This window comes from Falco biarmicus, chromosome 1 (assembly GCF_023638135.1).
Source record: "Falco biarmicus isolate bFalBia1 chromosome 1, bFalBia1.pri, whole genome shotgun sequence".
Classification (NCBI taxonomy): Eukaryota; Metazoa; Chordata; class Aves; order Falconiformes; family Falconidae; genus Falco; species Falco biarmicus.
This window is the reverse complement of record NC_079288.1, coordinates 83,217,015-83,244,489: the sequence shown is the minus strand read 5'-3', so window position 1 is coordinate 83,244,489 and position 27,475 is coordinate 83,217,015. Positions and strand designations below refer to the sequence as shown.

General features: G+C 49.9%; 1 protein-coding gene across 10 annotated transcripts; it reads right to left on the bottom strand.

The window, feature by feature from the left end:
• Positions 1 to 3,647: 3,647 nt before the first annotated feature.
• Positions 3,648 to 26,034, bottom strand: THNSL2 (threonine synthase like 2). Of its 10 annotated transcripts, none has more exons than XR_008823781.1 (10): positions 25,837 to 26,034; positions 24,920 to 25,147; positions 24,030 to 24,224; positions 23,611 to 23,763; positions 22,701 to 22,931; positions 21,690 to 21,838; positions 21,176 to 21,319; positions 18,808 to 18,933; positions 6,685 to 13,522; positions 3,648 to 6,228 (listed from the first exon to the last, which is right to left on the bottom strand). XR_008823781.1 is itself a non-coding variant. In XM_056350612.1 (10 exons), exons 1-10 carry the CDS (start codon positions 25,886 to 25,888, stop codon positions 17,346 to 17,348), a joined length of 1,686 nt encoding a protein of 561 aa, XP_056206587.1. In that variant the 5' UTR covers positions 25,889 to 26,029; the 3' UTR covers positions 17,119 to 17,345. The 10 variants fall into 10 exon arrangements, 8 of the variants coding, with proteins under 8 accessions (XP_056206645.1, XP_056206587.1, XP_056206632.1 ...); XR_008823776.1 differs by having other exon boundaries at positions 3,648 to 9,603; positions 13,291 to 13,522; XM_056350612.1 differs by lacking the exons at positions 3,648 to 6,228; positions 6,685 to 13,522 and adding exons at positions 17,119 to 17,613; positions 17,743 to 17,882 and having other exon boundaries at positions 25,837 to 26,029.
• Positions 26,035 to 27,475: the final 1,441 nt, after the last annotated feature.

Here is a 27,475-nt window from a genome sequence, read left to right as displayed (position 1 = left end):
AGTGCTGTCGGGGCAAAGCCCCAAGTTCCTTGTCAAGTTCAGTCCTGCAGAGCCTGTAACTAATGATTTTTCTCACTTGGCCGAAAGTCAGCACTCTGTCTCTCACATGCACACACAAACATTGTACGTGTGCCTCGTTAGCATAGCGCGATCTGCAGATAAAGGGAGGGAGAGCGGTGCACCAGGGCTGGGACACTTGTGTGACACCTCACCCTCAGCACCCGGCAGGAGATGCTGAGACCAGGAGAGATGGTGGGATGTTGGGAGAAGCATCCCACCACCCAGCTCTAGTCATGTTGTGCCGCTTGCCCTTTTCCCTTGCTGGGACGGTCTGCAGGTCTCTTTTTTTGTCCTGTTATTGAGGGCTGGCCCAAAGCCCACGGATATCAGTGAAAGTCAAGGATGAGTTCAGTGTTCTGGCAGGTTCCAGGCCTGGACAACAGCACGTGGCCACATGGGCATGGAAGTAGAGGGTGATGGCAGATCTTGGGAAGTCCTCATGTGTCACCTGGCTGGATCCAGGGAGAAGAAACATGAAGGAGAACCAGGTATGAGATGCCTTCTACAAGCATATGCTAGTCCCCAAGGTTTCTTTGATGGAGATGTTGGACCCTGGTAAGGGTCAACAAGTTAGGGCTTCCATCCATATTTGTACTCTTCTCCAAGCCACAACCTTCATCTCTGCAGGTGGGCTCTCCCATGGCCCACAGCCTTTCAGGCCAGAGATGTAGCCCTGTTTGGGACACACCAGGTGTGCTGGTGAGACACAGGAATGCCCTTCAGCAGGGAGTCCAGCTCTGGGCTGCTCTGCCCTGCAGTCATCCTCTCGCAGCCATAGTGGTGGGCCCACACTCATGAGCTCTCCAGCAGTCTGGCGGGAGGCAGCAAGCTTAAACTAATGGAAAGGGGGATGCTCATCCCCTAACTTACCTCCTAGAAGCTACATGTGGCATATCTACAGCCCACAGCGAGAGACAGGATGCCCCAGAGAACCATCTTGCTCCATCTTCTGAGACATGTCTAGTTGCCTGAGTTGCCCTATGGACATGGGTATTTTTCTCTACTGAAGAAGCCCAGGCAGCCAAGTGGGAACAGGGTGGCATTCACATCACTCACCAGTCTCCGCAGCATTGACTTCTGGGGCTGAGCGTGTACCTCAGCTCCCTTTGCAGTCACCAAAGGCTCTCTGGAGGTGCAATTCACCCAGCCTGCTTGTGACTGCTTTAGGACAAGATGAACTGCACCCTAAAGTCCCCTGGCTATACAGATTAGATCTCCATCAACAATCAAGGGAGCATAGCAAGAACTCCAGGCCTTTTACCTGTCTGCATTTAGTCATATAGTTTCCACTGCTGGTGACTGAAGCTGGGTGAGGTAACGATTTGCATTAAGGGAGGAGAAACCAGCTTAGGTGGGGCCCCCACGGCTGGTGCAAGGAGAAGGATCAGCAAAATGGGCTTGGGGGTGAAAAAATTGATATGCCCCACAGGGATGTCCCTGCTTGGATGGGACCTGTTCTGATGACTGCTCAGGACAGAGACGACCTCAGCAGTGGATGCCAGCTCCCAGGAGAGAGTGGGTATTTAGTCCCAGCTCCTCACTCTACCTAAAGCCAGCCTGTGGGGTGAGTGGCATGTCCTATGGCTCTCAGCACTGCCATGAAGTGACACAGATCAGCTCGTGGCTTTAGCTTGACCTAGCTAACCTGCCATTGCACCAAACCACCATGCTGGTGCCAAACCAAGGGAGATGTCATTTTTCAGGACTGCATGACATTTGCTGGGGCAGCACCTTTGTGAGTGGCTTAGTCTCCCAGCCTGACGTCTCTGTGTTGCAGATACATGATGCTTAATGCAAAGCAGAGAGCAGAGCAGCAAACCCTCCCTTCCAGTGCTGAACAGGATGCTCTTGTGCTCAGCTATAGCTTTAGTTGTGATCACCACTTGTATTACCCCCTTCATTACCCCGTTCAATTTCCTTATGATAAAATTACCTTTTATCCATTCTACCATTTATGCTTGGTTGTCAGTCTGATGTGATAACTGTAAAGAGGTTATTCTTTATATTACAGCTCCTAAACAGACTGGGGCCTCCTAATCAGACACCAGCAGAAGCAGATCTATCTCCAGCAGTCCTTTTTTCCCTGTCCCATGAGCGGGCTGCCACTGAAAAGGAACCCCTCAATGCTATTGTTTCTACTGTAGCACTTCTAAACACGCTTCTTGAAGGTCCTTTCAAAGGACCTTAGCGTGAGCCTTGAGAAGGAGGTTGTGTGCTCAGCCCAAGCCCATCTGTCCCATGCCCTATCCGTATATGCCTTGTCCTCTTCTTTGTGACCATGCAGTTGCTCACCCAGCTCGACAGTAACCTGAGAGGGCTTCATCCCAGTGGAGTTGAAAAAGTTTGTTTCTACAAGATTGGGATCTTGCGGGGCTGCAAACATGACCCCTGAGCCCATACAACATGCCATCTGTGCCAGATGATGGGAGAGGAGCAGCAGCAACCTGGTGTCCCCCCATCAGCCGCCTTGTGCCAGCACTGATCTCCTGAGGTAGATCTAGCTCACACCAGCAGGAAGGGAAAGGAGTCCTGCAGGTGTAGCTTGTACCAGCTTGCCAGGCAAAAGATCAGTGCAAAAGAATGTACCTGCAAGTATAACTTCACAGATTTACCTTGGGGCCTCTGTCGTTGCAGAACTATCACCCTAGCTCACGCCAACCAGATGTTGCCACACAGCAAAGATTTCAGGTGAAGTCACCCTTGGGAGAGGAGAAGCCAAGAGGACTTCTGCTCTGGCCTGGTTGTGCACCATGCACATGGCCACAGGAGGGACAGCCCAGGCTCCCCAGCCAACCACCCAACAGAGACCATCCACCCCTCCCCAGGGCATCCATCAGCCACCCGTTTTGCTGCAGGAACCTGCCAGGGGCTTTTTCCTCTTTCCATGGTTTTCCTCTGGGATACAAAGCTATAGAGCTGGCCAGACAGAAGCAGGGTATCTAGGAGCCTGGGAAGGGCACAGCTTGCACCCACTGCTTGGTTTGGGTGCCTTCAGGGAAGATACATTGAAATAGGTGTCCTGCCAGCAGCAAGCCTTGCACAGATGTCTCCTTTCTGCAGGAGATGGGGAGGGATGGTCATCACAAGCAGTCCTCATCTCCTCTTGTGTGGCATCTAAGCAGTGTCAGGGATATGCCCACGAGGCCCCAGTGTGCACCAGGGCATGGCATGAGGGTGATGGTCCCTGGCCAGATCCTGACACAAGGTGCTCCATGGGGAGACACGGCCCCAGGCTGGTCTCAGCCACCCACTCACACAGCAATCTCTCGGTACCCCACCACGCAGTTTCTCCTTGCAATGCCTTTGCTCTGCAGCGAGATCAAAAGGCATCCAACCCACTGATCGCTCGGTTTTGTGTCGAAAGGCTCCCTGATTACCTCACCATTAGCTGCACCCATTAAACAAAATCCTAAAGGTTTTAGACAAAGCTGAGGTTTCAGATGAGAGGGCGAAGGAATGACTCAGTACCTTTAAACGCCAAAGTCTTCTCCTCCGTCCTGTTTGTACAGCACCTAGCACGAGGGGTCCAGGTGCATGCCTAGGGCTCTGAAACACCGCCACAATTAAATAATAAGTGTAATAGCAGCTGTACTCCCACCAGCAGGGTTTTGTTTTATTATTTAAATATTCAGTTACGCTCAGTAGCACCTCTCAGAGATGCAGTTTACATCAGTGAGGTGGAGAATGACCCCATGGCTGGCCACTGGCGCCCACCGTTGCAGCACGGGTACGGCCAGGAGCCCATCGCTGCCTGCTGGCACCCATGGGAGCAGCCCTGGTGCTGGTGAAAGCAAGGATGGGACAGGAGGCAGCAGCTCAAGGGTCCTGTGATTCCCCAAGGGCTGGGAGAGGGTCTTTTCTGCTGATACTCGAAGCTTATAGACCTATAAAGGTGGTGAGCCCCACCTTCGGACTTGTCTGAACGAGACCCCCAGCTGTAGGCATCTCTCCAGCTGAGACCATCCAGGGACAACAATCACAGTGGTGTCATCTGGAGTTGGGTGCAGGCTCAGGGGAGCAGGGAGGGGTGCAGAAGTTGTCTTCTCCTCCCTTTCCACCTGGAGAATCAGCAACAACACATTTCAACCCTAAAAAAAAAAAAAAAAAAAAAAAAAGAGAAGAAGAAGAAGAAGAGCTGATACAAAACAAGCAGCACCGTGGTTTGGCACCGCTGCCTGAGGTTTGGGCTGATGATCATTTACTTGCTGTTGGGTACCAAACCCAATGGGAAGGCAACCTCCAGGACGACAGGTCTCCCCAGGGATCCTGGAGGCTCTCTGCCCAGCTCCCAGCATCGTCTGGCCACAGCCCTCCATGGAGCCCACCGTTGGTTCCCTGGGCTGATGAGGCTCCTGGGAAGCAGCTTGCCCTCAGCCTGGTACTTCTCCTGACAGGTCCAGCTCATGGTTTAGAGCAGTGGTGGGAACCACCTGCATTTATCACAGAAGAAATAGTGCCATCTACTGACATTAATAACTGTTCCTAGAAAGCGAGAGGTGGATGCTTCTCTCCCTTGCACTGATGCACATTTGGGGTCATGTCAGCTGGAAAAACACCCATAGGGGTCCATGCTGGTGGGGCAACCCTATGAGTGACCCACACACAGGGCTGGGGCATGCACACAGCTTGAAGCCCTCACAGACATCCAGGGTGAGCCCCGTGGCTGGGACAGTCTCAGTACTGGGACATGGACCATGAGCACCCCCAGGAGAAGAGCTGGAGGGGAAGGTGCTGGTCACTGCTATCCAACAGGGTTTAATCATCCTTTAATCCTCTTCACTGTTATTAATGAACAAAGCTAAACCCCTCCAACAGGCTGCACTTCAAGAATCATCCCTCATCCCTTACAATTCCTTAGTATAGCTTTTTCCTCCCTGACCTGTGATCCTATGTCCTCTGATCCTGTGGCGTGCTGGATTTACCAGGGCTCCTGGAGGAGCTACCCTTGGCTGCTATGGTAAAAGCTGAGATATTTTAATGGTCCTTTTCAGCCTCGTCAAAGTCTCAGCTCCCATACAAGTCCCTGGGAGGTAAATACATTCAGCACAATGGTCCCTACACGAGTTTCAGACTAGATATAAGGAAGAAATCTTTTATGGTGAGAGTGGTGAAATGCTGAAACAGCTTGTCCAGACAGGTTATAGATGTCCCATTCCTGGAAACATTCAAGGTCAGGTTGGACAGGGCTCTGAGCAACCTGATCCAGTTAAAGATGCTAAAGGGGGCTACAAGAAAGCTGGAGAGGGGCTTTTTACGAGGGCCTGTAGTGACAGGACAAGGGGGAATGGCTTTAAATTGAAAGGGTAGATTTATATTAGATATTCGTAAGAAATTATTCACTATGAGAGTGTTGAGACACTGGAACAGGTTGCCTGGAGACGTTGTGGATGCCCCATCCCTGGCAGTGTTCAAAGCCAGGCTGGATGGGGCTTGGAGCAACCTGATCTAGTGGAAGGTGCCCCCTGCCCATGGCAGGGAGTTGGAATTAGATGATCTTTAGGGTCTTTCCAGTCCAAACCATTCTGTGATTCCATGATTCTATGCAGGGGGGGTGTACTAGATGACTTTTAAAGGTCCCTTCCAAGCCACACTGTTCTATGACTCATATATATATACACATACACTATATATAGATTGTATATATGTTGTGCAGGGACCATGGCAGGAGATACCACCCTTCTCAGATGCGGGAAAGGTAAATCTTACTGCTTGTGTCCAAAACTGCTGGGAGAAACTCTTCCCTGGGAGGATCCTTGCCCACACAGGGAGGCACAGGACCCCAGGTGGGGAAAAGTCCTCTGACAGGGAGATGATCCCACATCGCCAGCTCCCCAGGGACAGGTGAGTCGCAGGAGACTGAGTCAAAACAAGATGACATGAGCTGCAGTGAGTCGCTGAAGCCAGGTGAAGCTCAGCCTGGGAACAGCCTGTGCAAAGTGAAGCTGCTGATTTTCTGATTTTCCGAGCTGACCTACCAATAGCAAAACCATCAAAGCAGGAGGCACATTCCTGAGGTCTGACCCAGTGCGGCAAAGTCAAGGAAAGGTTCCCACTGAACTCAACAGACACTGGACTGTGGCCACAACACTTACATATAGCGAGGGTTTATTTATTATTTTTCCCCATGGTTTTGTCCAAGTCTTCATCCTGCCAGGGATCTGTCTCACCCTGCAACAAAGAAGTCAAATTTATCCTGCAGAGTCATTTTAACACAACAGATAACCAAATATATATAGTTAGAAACATAAATGTGTATGTATATATATATAAAACACATATATATACATACAAATAACCTCTTAAATGAGAGGCCAGCATAGAAAACAATCAGAATAAACACTGTAATAATTCTAATTATGCAACATATTCTGCCTAATATATTTATTTTTAATGGTAGTCATTTTAATAGCTCTAAGGCCCTGAATTAGTCCAATATGTTCCTAACTATGTTCACTTTAAATACAAATGTTAATGACTTTTCCAGAGGGTCCAGCACCCTGGATGAGCTTGCTGCACACAAGTATATTCTCCTTAACATGTTTACTTTTAATAACAGGTTTAATGATGCACTCGGGGCCTAATAACTGTGTTTAGTCACAAAGGCAAAAACCAGCTACAAAATACCTTCTCCAAAAACCAGGCTACAGGGGATCGCTGCGCTGTTTCAAAGCCACACCGGCCATCCTTTAATGTGCCTCTGTGTATTTTTGCTCTGCCTGGACCCAGGCTGGGGACCCGGGGCACAGATGAGTAGCCCCGATGGACTTTTGGAGCTGGTTTCGGGGTAAGCAGGGGACCACGTGCAGAGGCTGAGCTGTTTGGGGTGAAGGACTGCTGCCAAATGTGGCCTTGCCTCCTCCCACCTGTGATGCTCAGCGGCTGGATCTGGTGAGACACATGGGGTGAGTTTCAAAGGAAGGTGTTCCTGGGCTCCGGCGGAGGCATCCTGGGGCTCTCACTGACGTCGCCGGCAGAGACGTGCCAAAGGGGAGCGCATTTGAAAAATCACACCCACCACCTATTAAAAAAAAAACCAACAACCAACAAACCACCAAAAAACCCAACAACAACAAACCCCAACTCCTACCTTCAGCTTTGCAAGAGCTAGAAGTACAACCAAATTAAGAGGCAGGAGGCAGCTGCTCTCTGCTTTCATGCCCAGATCAACCTATTCCCCCAAGCCTGCAACCCAACCAGCCCCACTCGTGTCTCAGCACTCCCAGCTGAGGCTGGGGGCAGACAGGACCCCCTGGCAACATCTACCCCAGCAGAGAGCTGCTTTGGGCTTCACAAAAGAGAGCTTCACACAGCGGTGTGTCTGACAGTGCTTTGCTCTCCCTGACTGCGTCCAGACCTGTCCAAGCACAGACCTATGTCCAGACCTGTGAAATCCCACATACCGGGGAGATGCTCGGAGCCGCCTCCACGACCTGCAGGCATAGGACCAGCCCGACCCATCCCTTTCCATCCACAGTTTGAAGGGTCACCTCATGGGGTGTCACAGATGTCTCCAATGCACAGTGGGTCCACGGAGCATGTGCTGGCAGAGCTGGAGCTACCCCAGGGGCAGCACCACACTTATCCCCCCAACATGGGAGCATCCTGGGGCACGCATCACGCACCAAAAAACTTTATGGATGGTCCTAAATATAATCGTGGCAGACCTCAGCAGACTTCAGCTCCACTTGCATGAAGAACACTTGCAAGGCTGGAACCAGCTCTAATTTGTATACCTTCTGCCCCAGGGCCCGAGCAAAACAGGGAGGGTGGAATCCAGTAGCATGTTGTGCATAAAAAGATTATGCCAAAGATAACCTTATTGCTAATAATAACCCTGGAATCCGATCCTGTGAATAGGCCCTACTGAATGTTTGAACACAGGCATTCCTCGGTTAGGTTTTTCTGCCTACAAATATTTCACTTGAGTCTTTAAATACTAATCACATAATTCAGACGAAGGCTTTTTATCTTCAAAGTGCTGCAGGAAAAAAAAATTAATTCATTAATCAAAGATAATTAAAGGGCACAAAACATGCCTTTTTCAAGCGCGGGGAGCCAACCAACGCAGCGTGAAGCCATCGTGGGGACTCCGAGCATCTCTCTCCCGCTGCGAACGTGATTTTCCCGGAGCGGCGCCCAGGCAGTAGCCTCGCTTGTTCCCAGCAGCTCCGCTCAAGCTGTCTGCCTGACATGTGTTAGGCTGTATGTCTGCCACGCAGGAAATAGGGTTTGAAGCTCACAGCCAGGAGCAAAAGCTGAGATTGAGGCTTTAATGAAGCTGGGATTGAGTGGCTAGGGTGGTTCAGTGAAGCAGTAAATGCAAACACATTATCACCTGAGAACTTGCTCCAATTTCACACCAATTAACTAGGAATGAGAGAGGAGGGCTGGGGCTGGCTGCAGAGATGGCTGATAATCCTGTGAATGGGCAGAAATGGCTCGTATGCAGACGCGCTTGTGCCAGAAAGAGTTTGTTAGATAACGCCAGTCCCGGCAATTTTGTCTTGGGGAGCGAGCATGTCATTACTGGAGCTGCTTTTATTAGCAAATATTAAAAGCATTTGCAGAAATACAGATGCCCGTGAGGGAAGTACGGGTGGAAAGTAATAAAGCAATATCTGATTATTTTATTTCTCTGCCAATGCATCATATCACAGGGGGAGGAAAGCGGCAGGGGAGAGGGAGAAGAGATCAGGGATGCGAAGGACAGCTGGTGCAGCTCATGGAGGGGAATATCCCATCCTTGCCGAACCCCTCAGATGCTCAGCTCTGGATTTGGGGTGCGGTTGACATCTAACCCACCACCTGCAGATGTAGGTCTTGAACCCCACTAGGAGGGCAGAGAGTGTCCCCAGACTTGCCTCGGCAGCAGCAATGGGACCCATCCCCATCCCCTCCACCTGCACAGGGACCCAGCCCACGTTCACCACATTTTAATATTTGAGCTATTTCCCTTTTTTCCTGCTGGGATTATTTCCAGGTTAGGAGTTAGGGTGGAAAAGGGGCAGCAATTTAGGGGACACACTATTAAATGGATTTCTATGGATTCAATACTACAACAAATTGTATCCTCAGTGTGTTTGGCCCCACATTATCCCTTCATTAACCACTAGTTTCGATGTCTGCAAGTGACCCACCGATCCTCCAAACCACACCAGCCATGATATGTCCTGCAATCAGCAGGTTGAACTAGAGCAGTTTCTTGAATTTAGATGAAATCTTACCTTCATTTTAAAATGCATCAGTGATAAAGAGGCCACTACAAATGCAAGGGCAAGAACCCCTTGCTGGGTTTCATGATGGCACACTGGGCTGGAGATCTCCAGAAAAAAATCGGGTCTGGGTTGTTTTTTCTCATTTGGGCAGGAAATCTTTGAGAGGTGGGGAGTTTCCCATCTCCTGCTGGGGAAGGTTCCAGGACAAGGCAGGGAGTGCTCCTCATCCTCTTCAGCCCAAGGTCAGATGGGTGAGAGCAAAGCCCTCCAGGTTTAGCGTCTTGCACCACCGTTGTTGCTACTCAGCCGCCAGGCTGGTCCCATCCATCTGAGGGATGTGAACGAACCGCTGGTCAGCAGCAGCACCTTAAACCATGGCAACGCCACAGCCTGGATAGCAAAACACACGGGTGCCCCTGGGCATGCAAATCTATATGGATTAGCTTGGGCACTCTAATGTGGGGTACCCAAGATGCACTTCATTAGGGGACTGAAAAAGTCTGCAGCATTTTTAGAAGACACACCCTGTGTGCACCGTTCACCCTGGGGCAGGTCTGTGCCCTGAGAGGGGTCCTTAGTGCTGCCCCAGCTCTTCTGTGGCAAGGCAGCACCTGGGAAGTTCTGTTATCTGTGAGAGCTGCCAGCCTGCCCTGCTCCTCAGCGGGGAGCTCCAACAAAATAATTGCAAGAAAAGTGCGAACAGGGGAAAAGCAGTCACCACGCTCCTCTCACTCAATATTGAATTACTCCAGGATACAGGAGGGACCGAGATATCTCCCTTTAAAATCATGAAAATGTTTTCTTTCGTGATGGAGGATGGATAGCCAGCAAGGGACCAGGAATAACCATAATATGCTAAAAAACCTCAGGTGTGGTCCACCTCACTAAGAGCCAAGGAGAGTACTGGAGCTGAGTGAAGTTGATACCTCACGTCTGAGCAAGGGAGGCCCTGGGTGCTCCCTGCCCTGCTGTGAGTCTGATGTTTGGCGTCCTGCTCACTTCAGGTGTGCATTCCCTTCTGAACGGGCTTGGGAAGGAGGCGAAACCTGTGGCTTAAATGATCAAGAGCCAGCACCTTCTGAGCCCGGTGCTGGGGGATGCTTTCCCCCAGGGCAGGGTGACCCCTTGCTCCAGTTGTTCCAGCCATGGGAGTGGGGACCTGCAGTCCTTCCCTGTTGTGGTGCTGTGGCGTGTAAATCACTCTCCCAAGCAGGAAAAACACTGCTAAGTGGCAAATCTCCCGTACCGTACACAGCGGTACGCCCAAGCCCCGGTGCAAATCCACAGGGCTCTTCCTGTCCGCTCTCTCCAGCCTGTAATTATCTTAAAGGCAACAATTAAAACTATTGAAACGCATGTGATGGGTTTAGGGAGCATAGCTTGGCTAATCCTCACAAGCATCCCAGAGGAGCGGAAGCAAGGAGCTCCCAGGGGCTGGATGCTGGTGCTTTGCTGGGCAGGTAGGGACTAAGTGGAGCTGCAAAGGACCAAGCTCAGGGTGAGGAGGTGGCAGCAGCCTGGTCCCCAGCTAGTGTGGGACCCCAGGAGTCTCCCACATGGCAGCATCCAGGCTGGTGCCAAGGGATGGGTGGGCTGTGGGAGGGTGTTCCCAGTCCTCAACCCCACCTTGGTGCTCCCCAGGGTCTTGCAGAAAGTCAGCAACAGAAAAGACCCCATCCCCAGAAGCTACTCTTTCACTTAAAGCTGTGATTGTAAACTTCAACAGCAAAAATGTTATCTTGCTTTTTCCATCTAGGTCCAGGATCTAGCACAGTGAGTCCTGTTCCATTCCATATGTCAGATACCAAAATAATGCTACACTCATCATACACAGCCCCTTCTGCCTTCCCCATCCCTTATTGCAGCATCCCACTGCTATTTCATATTCATCTGCAAAAGGCTGTGCAAACATCCACGATGATCTCTGCTCAAGGAATCCCAAAGCAAAAGCAAGGAGATGAATAACAAAGAAGTGCATGAAATACCACTGACCTCCTGTGCTCATCACGTCTTAATTATTTATTTTTCCAAGGAATCCTTATTTTTGCTATTTTTCTGAAAGCATCACCCTCTTGGAGCCATGTTATATGTGATTTTCCACTCTGCTTTCTTTAAGAAGTGGTTTCTAACCTGCCCTAAAAAAGCTGAACAGCTTTGGGAGCCCCAAAAGACAGGGAACTAAAGTGCAAAAAAGAGAACACAAACTCTTTGTTCTCAGTATCTCGTGATCTTAAAGTGCTCAGGGTGATCTCAGGGGCATCAGGGCAAGGACAGAGCCACTCAGGGCGGCCACTGGCTTCTCCCTTTTCCGGCCCTCTTGCTCCAGCAAAGCAACACTTTCCTCTTCCCCAGATCACCTTTTATTGTGATATGGTGTTTTAAAGTTTTCTGAAACTTCTAAAATTCCTGAATTTGCTTCCTTTCCCAAACCTCGAACAGAATTTTAACCATTTGGACTAAAAGTGAGTTATTTTACCTTCAAAATATCCTTTTTTTAGCTCAAATCTTTTTTAAAAAGTTTCTGCTCAGAATCAGCTCAGTTTTGGTGGAGCAAAGTCTTTTGTTACAGTCCAAACAAACTCAAATTCCTTTTCCATTAAATATTTCATTTCTAAATGCAAGCTAGCTTTATTTTCTTCTTTGGTTTTTCTTTTCCCTTCTCATTTCCCTCCCTTCCACATTTCTAAAAGGCAATTAAGTGAAAAAAATCCTCTTCTGAATCACTTCTGCTACTGCTGACATCAATAACTCCAAGGAAGCTCCCAGCCCTGTGCTCCCCTCACCTGGGAAGGAGCCTACAGAGGGTCCTGCACCCCCTCCCATGTTCACCACTCCCCATGGATGCCCATCCAGCTGCATGAAAACCACAGGACAGACCCAGCCATGGGGCTGGGGGGACATAAAAGCCTACAGCAAATCCATCCTTGGGTTGATAGGACACCAAAAGGGCTGTGGCTTTTTTCTGAAAAGTGTAGGGAGCCATCAAGGCAGAGGAGCATCACTCGGGGTGCCCACAGGACTGTGCTGTCCCAAACCAAGGACCCCCTTGCAGGCAGGCAGTAAGTCTGTCTTATGTTCTCTGTATATTTATCGTACATACTCTACAGACCTCAGGTTATAAATCACACAACTGCATCCTTAAATGTTTCCATTCAAAAAAAAATACATATGTGCGGCTGTTGAACACAGTCCCCACTGTCTTCACCGTGGTGAAGCTCTTCATTGTCATTGTCTGGTGAGAACTGGGTCCACCTACGGGTGGATGTGTGGATTTGGGGTGACTGGCAGGAGCTGGCTCCATTCCCACTCTATGCCTCCTCTCCTCCCTCCCATGCTGCCTGACATGGCTGTGGGACAGAAACATGTTTGTCATGACCCAGCTCTGACCAGGGCATCCTCCAAGCAAGCTGCATCTTCCCCCACCACTCTTATAAGCGGTACAGCAGACGGCCGGTGTCTCTTCATATATTTATTGATTAAGGGTAGCATTTTAGATAAGCGAAACCTTTGAGGGCAGGAGTAATGTTGGGTGTAGGTGTCGTTCAGCATTGTGGGCATAAGGCAAATATTATTTAGGGGTTGCTTTCCATCATGTGAGCATCTGACTTTTTTATTTGCATTTCTAGAGGGCTTTAGAACTAAGTTTCTATTTGAAGCCAGAGGGGCAAGAGGGCAGCAGGGCTGGTGGGAGCTCAGGTTTCCCTGGGAAGCACACCCTGCGCTGGGAGATTAATATTGACCACGGGAGCAGCACGGGGATGGGAATTTACAGCACTGCCTGTTTTTTTCACAGCGAGGGTGAAAAAACTGGGGAAATCAAGAAGCAAGTGAAAAAGGTGGACTCCTATCTCCAGATCTTCAGATCAAGATGTTCATAAGCCAACAAGTTGCCGAGCTCAATGAACGCAGCAGAGTGATGTTCAACAGCCTGTGTTGTGCCGGAGATCAGACAAAGTGATCTCCTCTGTCTTTAAAATGTACGAAGCTGCAAGATCTTAAGGGCATATAAACTTACTTTGATTGCAGGGCTGGGATCTTGGAAGTCACATTCCTTTAATTTCCTTGAGCTGGTTGCTTTTCCCCGCGAAGGACATGCACAGGGTGGTGAGTTTTCAATGGAAACTGGTTTTGCCCCATTTTCCACTTCTCTCCTGCTCCAAGAAGTGCAGAGCTCCGGAGGCCTGCCTGCCTCTTTCTATGCAGACAGAAAGGGCTGGGTGTCTGTGTTTAATTACAGCCTGAAAGAACTGCATTTAAAAGACAACAGCAAGCTATTTAATTAATACTTATCATTAGCACACATAGGAATGCCTAGCAGCGAATTGCAACAACAAAGCAACTCCTTTTTTTTTTTTTTCTCGTTCTTGCACTTGGGATAAATTAATTTTAAAAAAGAGTAAACAAATGATTTACACCAGATTTGAGAGGATTTTTTATGGGGTGAGAGTACTGGGATAGTAGGTATTACCCTAGGACAGCAGAGATCTCTAAGAGCAGGCTTTCCAATCTCCAGCTTTCCTGGCCAGGAGGCTTATCTTCACCTATCCATCTATCTATCTTTCTATCTCGGCATTTACGCTGGGCTCATCCCCATGTCTGAGCGCCTACTTGTCTTCATACCTGTCCATAAATTACATGGCACCCTCAGGGTATTATAAATAATAATTCAACTTCCAAACCTTCAGAACACTGTTTTAAAGCATTGGCTTATAATTCACCACGTTGTGGACTTCTCCTCCCAGCCCATAAAGGTAACCTTGGAGCAGAAAGGCATGATGCTCCGGTCAGCAGAGTCAATGCCCCCAAATCAGTTCCTTGGGTGGGAGGGGTGGGGTGGGTGGCTGTGAGTTGGAAGATGAGGATGAACATGGTGGCAAAGCACAGAGGAAGTCTGGATTGCTCAGCTCATGGGAAATAGAATCCTCTACCGCAGCCCACCAGGGATGTTTATATCCCCCTGAATTTTAACTCAGCCAGCACAGGGGACAGCCAGTCATCCCATGTCCTCCTTTAATTAACAGCACTCTTAATGACACTATTAATGGTGGGAGCGATGAACCACAGCCTGGTTCTGCTGCTGAGGTCTCCATGGGGTGCAATGCCAGGCGATGACTGCTAGCTCGGAGTTAAAGGGTAGACCCCATGTGTAGCCAGATCCCAGCCCACCCTGGGGCAGGCACCCCAATCCCTTACTGGACATGCCAACACATGGCTACAGCACAGCAGGATGCTTTGGTATGTGTGAGCTATTGGGTAGAAACCTCCAGCTGAGCCATGGGGGACCCTGTTCCTATATCCCAATACATTGCTTTTCCAACCCAACATATTGCATCTCCATCCCAACACATTACTTTCTCCCTGGGGTACGTAGACATTAGGAACATGTCCCAGCCATGTCACTCAGTGTGAAGGGTGTCCTGACCTCTGGGAGAGCATGGGATCCCCACGGAGGATAGCCACTGGCTTGTGGGCATTACTGTGTCCTGGATCATGTGGGTCAGATCTGCTCAGAGGGACCTGAAACTGGAAATTTTGCTGGAGAAAGGTGTGAGCAGTTGATGTATGAGACAAATTATTTGACAAGTCTGTCCTGGATTTGTGATCAACTCTGGAAGGTGCAGAACTAATATATCATTAACCCCAGGAGCACGTCAAGCTGCCAGAGCTCAGAGCCACCCATCAAAGTGTCAGATGAGGAGGTACCAACTTTCTGCATGACTTTCTTCCCTCTGTTTTCCATCAAACAAAGCTGACCTTCCCTCTCAGGTGGAGACCTGAGGAGGAGCGAGCAGAGCCCTGAGCACACATTTTGGGGATGAAGTGGGAGCTCCTGGTGTGGGAGCAGCCAGGGATGCCATGGTCCACAAGCAGGCAGTGGGACACGGCATGCCCACAAGGCCAGGTTCATCCTCACATCCCTGGCACCCAGGCCGCCACGTGCAGCCACGCATTGCTCTCTGAGGGAGCGTGGCCGCCCTGCAAGCCAAGCCTGTCTGTGCTCCTTCTGCCTCAGCTCTGGGCATGAAACAGGCTTTTCCTGCTGTGCTTCTGCCAGAAATGGCAGAGAGAATTTTCTTAGTGTCTTGCCCAAAAAACATCTGGTTTAGACTGGGAGAGAAGCAGCACCCTCACCCTATAGGGGTATCCAAGAGATGGTTAAGAAATAAATCCCTTTCCACCTCACATGGGCATCGTCTGCAGTGAGGCTGGACCCTTCACCCATCGTACTGCTTGGAGTGCTGGGATGGGAGTGTGGGATGTGTTTGCCACACTTTCTCCTTGCAAAATGAACCAATGCTTTGGCTGACTGCAAGCCCAGCATCCTTCACCCCATCCTTCCCGGTGGTCCCCAGCCAGGGGTCTGGGTTTGGCTCCTCACCCTCCCACTCCTCCTTCCTGCTCCAGTCCCGGACAGTAAGCTGGATTTGCAACCTCTTGCTTGGATGCAGAGCTGGTGTAATTTCAGGCCTCTTACCCCTCACAGGGTGTTTTAAGCTATGATTAAGTGCTAAATTACAACTGGGCAGCCATCCCTGGCCAAGAACCACAAGATGTGGGGAGGCAGCTATTAAAGGTGGTGGAGTCCGACGAGTATAACGTGCATCAATAATAGGGGCAGTCGGACGCAGGGGTCAGATGGGATCGGGGGGGTGGGGTGGTTTCATCAGCACCACCAGTGACTTGCTGCACCACCTCCCAGTGCAAAGCCATCCTTTGGGGTGAGGTTATTCCTGAGGACTAGGCTGCATTGCTGCTTAAATAAGAGGTATTTTGCTGGCCAGTTTGGCTCTTAAAGAGGGGTGGGTGATGGCCTTGTGAAGAATCAGACCTTTCCTGGACCCCACCACCATTTTCCTCCCAGCTGCTCTACCCATGCAACTAGTAGAGCCATTAGCATTAAAAACATCCAGCACCCATGTGCTGTGATTTTTTGCATCATTTTCAACTAAGCTGTTCCCTCATCCCCATTAGTTGGAATGGGGAAGGTGCGGGTCCCTCCTCTCCTGCAGGGTTTTGGTGGGATGGAAAGAAGCAGTGTGGGGCTGGCTGTGCTGGGGGGGCTGAGGAAAAGGCTGCCCAGGTGCCAGCAAGGTGGCTTGCAGCCCTGGCAAAGCTTCCCGCTCTTCCCGCACATTCTGCAACATCCCAGACTGATTTACTTCATAGAATTTACTTTTACCCGGCTAAATGCCACTAAACCTTCAAATTAATCCTCCCTTTACAGGACTTCCTTTGATGTCAAAGGGGGAATTTTTTTTTTATGGCAATGGGGGATTTTTCCCCCCTGGTGTAATTATTCCCAATTCCCACCCCCCACCCCCCACCCCTTTTTAGGCACAAGAGATTCCTGCCAGATGCATGACTTGTGGAGGCAGCTCCCACACAAGGTATTTATATATTTATATGTATATGATGGGAACGTGGTATTGAAAGACTCAAAGTTTCAGGCAGAAGATAAGGGGAATTTCCCATTTCCTATTGTTTTCATGGAAGTTGCCCAGGAAGAGTCTGCAGCAGGACTAGGACCAAAAGTTGCAAGACACGGCATCGGAAAGTAGCTCCTTAAGACAAACATGTCCAGGGAAAACATTTAACACTATCGCTGAGCACGTTTGGATACCTGGGAATGATCCCTGGCATTGCTTAAATTACAGGGATGGGTAAAGTGGATCCACCCAGCCCTGCATGTATTTCCCATCGAGCATCTCGGATGGTACTGGCATTGCTGGGCTGAACATCCCAGCACTGGGCCAGGATCACTGGATAACGCTCAGGAAGCTGGCGACTGTGAGAAGTGCTAAGGGAGCTTTCTGTAATAGCTAGTAATGATGAAACAGGTGGGTTTACTCAGCATTTCATCAGTTTTTATGAATTACTAGGAAAAAGGGGATACAATTGCAGAGCTCTTTACTGAAAATGTTATGAAATAGTCTAATTCAATAGCAAAGTGTGTTCTCACTGATAATTCATTGCATGGAGAGTATAGGCTCCTCTCCCAGCACAACACAGGGCTCTCCTGGGAATGGAAAATGAGCCCTGGGAGGCATGGGCCAGCCGTGCCCTGGAAGCTCAGGTCTGCGTGACTCCCTGCCCAGTGATCCCCTGCTGTCCCGAGGCAGCCAAGCAATGCCGCTGTGCCTCCCGCCACTGTGCCATGGCTTCGATCCATCCCCGGAGTGCCTGTGCCCAGTCCTGTCCCCGGTCCAGGGGGGTGGACCTGGTCTTCATCGCTGTTAAGGCAGTGATTTCAGGGGGAAGCTGGGGAACCAGGCCGGCTCGGAGCAGGGCATCCTGAAATTTGGCTGCAGAGGCTGGAGCTAAGCAACACCGGGGCGCGCTGAAAAGGAAAGAAAAGCAAGAAAACTTTTGATGTGAGCCCTGAGCTGGAGATGCTGCAGGAGCAATGGGGAAGGGATGCTTTGGTCCCTGATGCTCCCGACCACCGACCGACCACCGCTGTCCTTACCCATCTGGCTGTGAGTAGTGGTAGTGAGCAGCTACAGCGGAGTGGGGGCACAGCAGGTAGTGGTTTTCCTCCCAGCAGCGCTGCATGGCTCGCACGATGTCCTCATCAGAGGCCGAGCAGGAGTGCAGGGTCTCAGAGAGCTGTGGCCCCAGGGGAAACAGGGAGGTTTGCACAGGGCATCACCACCCTTCCCGTTCCCAGAGGGGCTTGTGCCACCGGCACTCAGCAAAGCAGGTCAAAATAGGGAAGCTGGAGGATAGGGTTCCCCAGGGACTGAAGGAAAAGGGGTTGCTGCTGCAGCCAGGGGATGAAGCACTGCTGGAAACGGTCACAGGGCCAGCATGCAAGTGAGGTTTTTCCATCCCCAGGTGCTGGGAGTGTGAGTGGAGAGGAGCCAAGACTCAGCTCCAGCTCTGCGCTGCTATTTGCATTCTCCAAGGGAGTTTCTGAGAGCCTGTAAAACCTTCCTCAGTGCAGTATTCTTTCTTTCTTTTAATAATGCAAATTGTTTGTATTTATTTTGCTGCTGCTGAAGCAGGAGTAGGTACCAGGCAAAGGATGCACAGTGAGGGACAGCAGGTGTTGGATGGGAAGAGGCAGGACTTTGCATCTGGCCCAAAGAGCCTCGCAATTCAAATGTTTGGGTTTGTCTTGTATCTCTCTCTGTGTTCATGCTTTCATCTGGTGTAACACTGAGGCTGAATTGCAGCACCCAACCCAGCAGACTCCCAAATGCCATACTCAGTTTGTGCCAACACCCACTGCACGCTGCCTTGGTGGCCAATGCCAGATCTGGAGCGGCCAAGGACGAGTGGTTTCATATCCTACGTAAATAATTGTAGGCATTTTTTAAATAGTTTTGCAAAGAAGAAAGTGGCTTCTTTTAAAAAACATAATCCAAAGGGGTTTTTTAGCATCTCCGTGCCCATGCATCGGTATAAAACCCCTGCTTTGGATTCACGCTTAGATTTTTGATCGGAAACTCCCCCCTATGATCTTTTTTATTCTGAAAAGGAGTTGAAAACAACTGGTAGCGCGCGCGCGCGCACACACACACACACAGACCTTTCTGTGCAAATCCTCTGGCAGCGTAAGGCTTTTTGATGCACTGAATCTCTCCATTAGTGTTTTTATCAGGTGGCTATCAGAGCCCGAGAGCAGCCAGAGGATCCTCTCCACGTTGTAAGGCTCCTGCAGTAACAAGGCAATAGATGAGCAGCAGAAATGCCGGCATCCATCTGAGGGGGAGAGCACCTGTGTGGATTCTCTCACGTCTAATTAGAGTTAAGGTCCTACCACCACGTCTTTCTTGGTGGAAGCTGGGGTGGGCTTTGTGTCTTGTCCCTACACACCTACATCCCAAGAGAAGTCTTTGGGAACATGATGTCTTTCTGACTTCTGACCTGTCAGAGCAGTCTGGCAGTGACCATCAGATTAAGAAAAAAACAAACTAATGAAGGGATGACTGATAAGTCAACAGTGTGACCACATCTGTACAATCACCTTGAGGAACCCAGGCTAATAACACACTATGTATTTGAGAACCAGAAATATCCAGCTGTTTACTTAGTGTTGCAGATGCTGCTCTGAGTCACCCAGCTCCCGCGTGACTTAATGAGACACCCAGCGCCCTGCAGGGCTGACTGCTAACCTTTATGAACGTATAAGGCACATATAGGGCCTGACTGGCCTGTATGGCTGTGTAGCAATCAGTGTTGCAACACTGCAGCAAAACTCGGTGCAAGACCTTACAGGAGGGTCCCAAATCAATTTCACTGCTCACTGTCTCATTCCTGCATGCTCACAATCACTAAGAAACATTCATCCAGGTATTTTGGCCAAGATACCTTGTAGGGACAGGTGGCACAAAAGGCACCAACTATCAAGTCCTCATCACATCACATGGCTTCAAGTGCTGGTTTTGAGTAAGCTCTTTATGCTTTTTAGTAGATGACAGTGCCTGTGACCTTTTTTCTCTCCATCCTATCCTACCTTGGCGAGTCATCAGGACTTACTCAGCCTTTCGTGTCCTTATCTGTGTAGCTTGTGGCCCCAGTCCTGTTCTTCCTCTTCCCACCATCATCTCCCAGAGCCTCCAGCCTGTAATCTTCAGTCTAGTCTGGGCGTAGCCTGCCCTTGGCTTTAGGCTGTCCTTTGCTTCCCAGCCTGACTGTCCTGAGAAGTGGCATGTCAGTGTGCCTGGACTTTGATGACCTGCTACTGGAGGTGCCTCCAGCACCATCCTCCTGACACCCCTTCTCCCATCCTTCTTTCCGCAGCTCTCACATCCAGACCTTCCCCTTCACCCTCCGTTCATACCAGCCTTATAGTTTCCAATAGAGATCACTACATTGACACCAGTAAGTTGAACTGGACCAGGACACTGGTGTGAGCACCGGCCTTCCCATTTAAGTTACTAGCCAGGTCTCTGGTCTGGTGTTGCCCCATGCCACTAGAGTTGTCCAGGAGAATGTTGGGGCCCAGTTTGGAGGCCAGGTCATGCTGGGGGCTGTTCCCAAGGAAAGTTTTGGCATGTGGACATGAGCTGCGTGGGGCTTCCTGACCTCAGGGCCAGAGAACAGCCCTTGGCTGGCTTTAGGTATTGCAAAAACACAAAGTCTACTGTGATTCTCCTGGAATTGCTCCTTACAAGGCTGACCCACACTAGACTTTCTGCTTCACCTTCAACTCTTCAGTTAGCATCTAAATGGAAAGTTTTCTCTGCTTTAGATTAGTCTGCAGAAGAGGCAACTGAAAGAGGTTGTGCACTCTCCATCCTTGAAGGTTTCCAACACCCAACTGGACAAAGCCCTGAGCAACCTGGTCTGACCTCAGGGCTGACCCAGCTTTGAGCAGGTCCCAACTAGACACCTTCTGAATTCCCCTCCACCATGAATGATTTGTTGAGCTATTGAAATATTTGCATGGATGCTTCAGATTTGAGCTGAACAATGATGTCCCACGCAGCCGTGGACAGGGATGTGCAGAGGGATACACCCATCCATCTCCTCGGGAATCTCTGGACATCATCTCACCTGGCTGCCTTCCCTCATGGTCCCAAAGTCTGGCATATGCTTAGGTGCCTCAGCAGATCAGTGCTACTGAAGGGACACAAGAGGAGCCCAACTACCCTTTGAGTGCTGAGGAGCCCCACAAATTCATGCCTTGGGACGAAAGACAAGCTGCAGACCACAGCAGCCTAGTGGTAGGAGCATAACAACTTACTGCAAAGCATGGCAGTCCCTCCAGGCCCCCAGGTCCTCACAATGTGTTTAAACAGCTTTTGGAAAACACAGGTAGCTTAAGGCCACAGTGATACAACATCAAGTATTTCACATTTTGGTCACTTGTTTGGAAGCAGATCCAATCCCTGTGGATCACAGGGCAGGTATGAAATGGGAGGCATTTAGTTCCAGGCATATGGTTTCTGTACCTCCATGCTTTTCCATGGCTGAGGCCTTTCCCTGCCTGCTGAGACTTGTTCTGCTCTGGGCAAGCTGCAGATGGCCATAGATGAGGCATTTCTTCTAGGCTTCCCTACCTTCTTCCCGGTTTCTTCTCTTACTCTTGGTGGAGCCTTTCAGAAGCATCAACAAAGCCGTTGAGACACGATAGGATTTATAATTTTCTAAGTGTCATGTTTTAAGAAACCATCCCTCTCTTGTTAACCTTGCACATAATGAAACCCCAGAAACCCAGCATTCAGCAATGCAGATTACAAAGTCAGGCCCTGAAAAGTAAGGAAGAAGCTGTTTGATCTATCTCAGCTCAGCAGTCTGCAACATAAATGCTCAGTATGAGTCACACCTCTTAATGCATCGCTGAGAGGCATTGCCAGTGGCAGAATTATGGTCTCATAAACCAGGTAGAACAGAGTACAAAAAACCCCAACTTATACAAATATATAATATTAGGTATTTTCCCATTTGAGCCGATTCAGTACATACCTGAATATCCATGGCTGATGCTAATGTAGCCTTCACGCTTTCTGACAGTGAGAAATCTCCATGCTGAACAGTCCTGTGAATGATGTCGTTGCTGTTGACTGCAGCAACAAGTCTAATCGGGAGACCCATTTTCTGGGCAATACAGCCAGCTAGAAAAAAGTGAAAAAATACATGCACGCTTGATGAAGAAACAGCCAAAGGCAATTTAGCAAGTAAGTAGTCATAAAAATTGAGTAAGCATATAGTTCAGAAGTGGACACAAATGACATTCTCTAATGGACTCTGAGATACCTGACTTTAACATTTGGTAGAACACCAGATTATAAAATCCAGTGATGCAGTGTTCCACCTGCCATGGAACACTGAGCCTTGGGCATCTCCACATTTGAAGATGGATGGACAGGGGACCGAGAGGTCAGGCAGCTGCTGTTCAAGCAAGAAAGATGAAACTTTTGGGCTCTTGCAGCTTATTAATGCTGCTCAGATGAGCAGCCTGGAAGTGCAGTGAATGCAGTTGAGTGCATCAAATCCTTTATTGCTTTCAACAGACAGTTGCATGCCTCTTTGGGGATTAAGGCAATCAAGGACTCACATTTAGAAGACCAGATAATTCAATTAAAAATGGTTGTCTTGACTGCACATCTCCAGGCAAACCAAAGTAGGACCAGGCAGGACTCCACATCTCTGTTAATGTCTCACTTAGGAAATGAAAGCCCCAGTATTTTCCCTCTTTTCTGGATCAAATACATTCTGTCCTCTTCTAATGTACCCATTCTCGAGATAGCTACAGTTGAAAGGGTGGTTTGGGATTTTCTGCACCTTGCAAATCATCAGTGACACCTGAATGACTAATAACTATCCATGAGTAATGAAATGTCAGTGGTTCTGAAGAAATCCTACCAGAGAGTGGGTGTTTTAATAAATAGCAATACCCAGTATCTGCAAAGTGCTTTTAGTCCACAGGTCACAGCACTCTCTCTCTTCCTTATCTAACATCTTTTTTCCCTTCACCTGTGATGTTTCCTCCTCCTCCTGTTGGCACAACAATTTCCACCACTGGCAGCGGGGTGGTATCCAGGGATGGGGCACACTGAAAGTAAGCATAGAAGTGGTGAGCAATCTGCACCATAATCCTCGACCAATTGACGGAATTCAGGCTCATCAGATTGTATTTTCTGGCAAAATCGACATCAGCAAACAGTTCCTTGATAGGCTCATCGATTTCATCACTGTTCCCATGAGCTGTCAAAAGGAGAAAGGAAAGATTAGATCCGCCAACATGGGTGCATCAGGCGTGAGGTATTTCTGCTCAGTAGGGTCAGTGTCCAGCCCTGGGGTTCGCTGCCACCAGGGGTGTCCCGAGCTGCCGGTCTGCCTCGGGGGCTGCACGAGCCGGGGGCTGAGTAACACCACATGGATGCCGGGTGGTTTCTGCAGACGCGGAACTCTGGACTTTTGCTAATACAAAGTATGTATTTGCCTGGAAGGCAAATGCCTGCACCCCTTGTGAGATGCCAAGGTGAGACCAGACCCAGCTGAGCAAAGGAGTCCATGGGACAGCTCAAGAACCCAGCAGTGATTCCTAACCATGGGGACAGCACACGGTAGGGGGTGGACCACTCATGAAGGTGAAGGGACAGAGGAAAGGGGTGACTCTTGATCCTTCTAGTGCCAAGAAATGGTGCTGAATTCAGTGCAGCTAAACACCAACCGCCTGCATGGAGGCAACTCTCATCTGTGGCCAGGAGAAAAGGAAGCCTTGAACCACTTGGTCACCAAACTGGGGGTGTCAGCCTCCGTTAGCCAGGTGTCTGGGCATGGTGACCATGATGGCAATGACCCAGCGGCCTCATGAGATTTTTAGGGTGATGGTTTTGACACAACAGGGTTGTAAAGTGGACAGTCCAACAGCAATGCCAACCAGCAAATACATGGACGTTGTCTTCAATGACAGTGGTCATCTGAAGTTCCTGTATCTGGGTGCAGAACCCCTTGGGGAGCAGAACAAAGATGTCCATGTTCTTCTGTCCTCTCACGCTTTCAATGGCCGAGCTCCCCGTGTCCCCTGAAGTCCCTGTTTCAAAGTGAGGGAGAACCAAGGAAAACAAAAATTGATGCATCAATCAAACTTGCACCACTGCACTTTAAGAAAAAGATAGAGAGGTGTTCCATGAGATGTTTTTGGCTAGAGCAGCCACGCTGGCATTGCCTGGAGGTCACTCGCCAGCCACCCACAAAGCAATACCACCCTAGGACAGCTATGAGGAGAGCCATGGGATGGTGGCTCTCAAGGTAAAGACCTGCCCAGAAATGTTATCCCCAACGAAGAGACATACTCACCCACCAGAATAGTGACATGCTTCTGCTTTTTCTCCAAGAAGTACTGTAAAAACTGCCCTGTGCAGGACAAGGACAGATCCTTAAATGCGTAAGTAACCCCATGCCAGAGCTCCAACACATTCAGCCCATCTTTCAGCCTGGACAGATGGACAACATCCTTGTGTCTGAACCTGCTGAAGGCCCTGTCGATCAAGTCTAGAGGGAAAATGGTTAAAGGGGCTGTTAGGTTGGGTAGGGGAATGTTTTTCTGACCTGTGGCTTCCTGCATCTGTGCTCTTCATGCTCCTGGGAAGCTTTCTGCACATCCAAAGACTCTCAGCTGCTAGAGAGGCGGTAGTTATCCTACAAATTATTTTTAGTTATTAGGAGTAAACCAGTCCAGCTTCATTGTGTTTGATAGCTCTATGGCAAGTAACCCCAGGAGACACCCAGATCAAGCTGTGTTTAAATATAAAATACAGGAAGCCTGAATTTTATTGTAACGTGCTGTTGAGACAGAGGTTGTAGCTGCCCTCTGGTGGAAGTAATAGCTGTTAAATGTTAAAATATTAAAAACTGGATCTCGATGAGAGCATGGAGCAGCATAAAGCCCTGCTGGAAGGGCAGGTCTGGAGCCCAGCAGGGTAGCAGGGCACCCCAGCAGTGAATAGCATCAGACATCACTATTGCAGCCACCAGAATCCCACAAGGAACACCTTTTTGAGAAGGTAACAAGTGGCAGCAAGGTGACAGAGGAGAACAGGGTACAGAAAGGAGCAGGCAAAGGTGCAGTAGGCTCCATCCTCTGGGGGCTGCGAAGAGGATGGAGTGAAGGCAGGCAGATGCATCTGAACACCCCAAAATCCTCATGCACACCCCTGCAAGCAGCTCCCCGCACGGCTGGGGCTCACCATTGAGCATGCTCCGCGGGATCAGCTCAGCTGTGATGAAGAGGGAGCACAGCTCCTTCACCAGCTCCCGGTAGGAGAGGCTGCTCCACCTGCGCAGGGTGTCCCCATCCAGCAAGGGGATGTGCTGGGGCATGAAGAGGCCCTGGTCAGGTGCGTACCCAGAGAACAGGGCTCCCTCGAAGTCAACAGTCCCCGTGCCTCCCCGTGTGCTGACGTACTCCATGGATGCTGGGGAGGTACCGCAGTCATTGCCAGGGTCCCAGAGCACCCCCCCACCTGGGAACAGCCCCACATCCCAAGCTGACTGCTTCAAAAACTTTCCAGGTGGACAGACAGTACCTTCTCCCCCCAAAAGTCACAGGGAGCTGGAGCAGCTGTGTCTGGCAGAAAGCATGCAGCGTTTTGCAGGCAGTAGAAACGCTGCCTGGGATTTGCACTGAGGTGGCTGGAGCCTCCTCGTCCTGCTTTCCCTGCGTCCTTCCCACCCTGCTGCGAGACACTTCCTGGCCTTAGCCAAAGCACTGACTGCGCAGAAGTCACGGCGCAAGCACGTCATGTCCCCTACGAGCTATTTGCAAAAGCTGGAGTTTAATTTTTTTTAAAAAAATCAATAAATGAAAGGAAATAACTATGCTTTTAGAGCAAGTTGATTTTGTTCAAAGGGGTTAAACCAAGGACAGGATTTAACTTAGTGTAGGAAGGGCTGAGCTAAATCCTCCAGATTCATGCAAATCCCACCCAGCAGCTGCCGGCATTGCTGGAAAAGGCCCCCTCTCACCCCGCTTCCATGGACCACCACGGCTTTTCCCACCTCGGGCAATTGGGTCAACGGTGCAGCCCCCCGGCACAGCACAGCACAGCATGGCTGCGGGCTGCTGGACCCCACGCAGCAGCAGGAAAGCAGCCAAGCGACTCACCGCCACCGCCGCCGCCACTTGCAGCCCAGCCACCCTTTGCACTTGTGCTCATGGAAAACTTCTCCCCGTTGCAACCGGCTGACGTTCCCCTCGCCACGGAGCAGGCGGCAGAGGCGGCCGCCCTGAATCGAGCCTGGGGATAGGAATACGTGAGAAAGATGGAGCCAGCTGCTCCTGGTGGTGCCAGGCATCAGGGCAAGGGGCAGCAGGCACGAGCTGCAGCTGGGAAGAAATCGAGTTAAATATTAGGAGATAGCTTTTAACTGCGAGGGTAATCAAGCACAGGGTATGGAGAGCTTGTTGTCTGTCTCTGGTATAACCCCAGGGAAGCTCAAAATCCAACTGTAAAAGCACTGAGCCACCCGACTTAGCTGTCAGGTTGGATTTAAATTTGAGATTGAACCTGCTTGAAGTCAGGTTTGGGTCAGAAACCTTCAGACGTCCCTTTCAAGCAAAATCAGTCTGTAATTCAGCTGTGCAAAGCCAAGTGTTCAGCCTACGAGGCTGAGACATCATAACAGCCCTGTCCCACCGATGGGGAAACTGAGGCACAGGAGGGAGAGGGGACGTTTGCAGAGCTGTGCAAAAAAACTCAGTTCTCCTTTGCAGGGAAAGGTCACATGCATCCCTTTTCTTACTTTTTACTATAATAAATAAGAAGTGTTTTTTGAAGGGCAAGGTCAGCACAGGACTGGTGGCTGTGCAGACCCATGGTGCAGCACAGCATGTGCTGCTGGAGTGCATGCAGGGACTTCAGCCCAGGGAGGCAAGGTGCAGAGGTACAAAGGATGGCTGATAACAGCCAGCCATGAGTCAGGAAGCCCACGTCTGCACTAAGGGACACATCAACTGCCAAAGCATCAGAGTCTGACTGAACATGCATTGCCTCTAACTCTGGTGAGTAACTGGAGCCATGAGAAAAGGCTCTGGTAGAGAGTGGTTCAGTCTTGCCCTGAGCACCAATGTGGCAACAGGCTTTTCTGCACCCAGCATCCAAAAATGACTGTTTCTGCAAGCCCCTCAGTTGGAGGCAGGAGCTAAATTTCAGGCTTTGGGCAAAGTTGCCCGTGATGGTGTTGCTCAAGGCCAAACAGGACAGCTGTAGCAGAGCAGGAAGAAAACAGCAGCTTTTAAATATTTCTGAGCTTACTCAGTGGGCCAGAGCACTGTTAATAGTCTCCGTTTTCTGATGACCTCTAGGAAATTAGCTAGAAAGGGAGCTACTTATCTGTAATTATATAAATTATATCACCTAACCAGCCTGCATCTCCCCACTGTAGGGAGATCACTGGGTTCAACATGTCTGATTACATTGCAAAGATGAAGCCTGAGCCACCCAAACCTGCTGTGACCCCAGGGCTGTCCCTGTACGTGCAGCCACCAGCTCTTCACAGCACATTGGCATGTAGTGGGGCGCTGACCCTGTAATCGGGGTCCGTCCCGCTCCCAGATTTGCATCCAGGTCCTTTCACAAGGCACTAGAAAAAACAGGCAGCAGTGCTGGATATTGCTCTTCAGGGAAGGCTCAGGTTTAAACTGGTGGTGAAACCTCCCCAGGACCATTCCTGAAGTCACCAAAAGCCTCCAGGGTCACCTGGCCAGCTGAGGCAAGTGGCTATTGTCCCCGAAATGGAGCCTT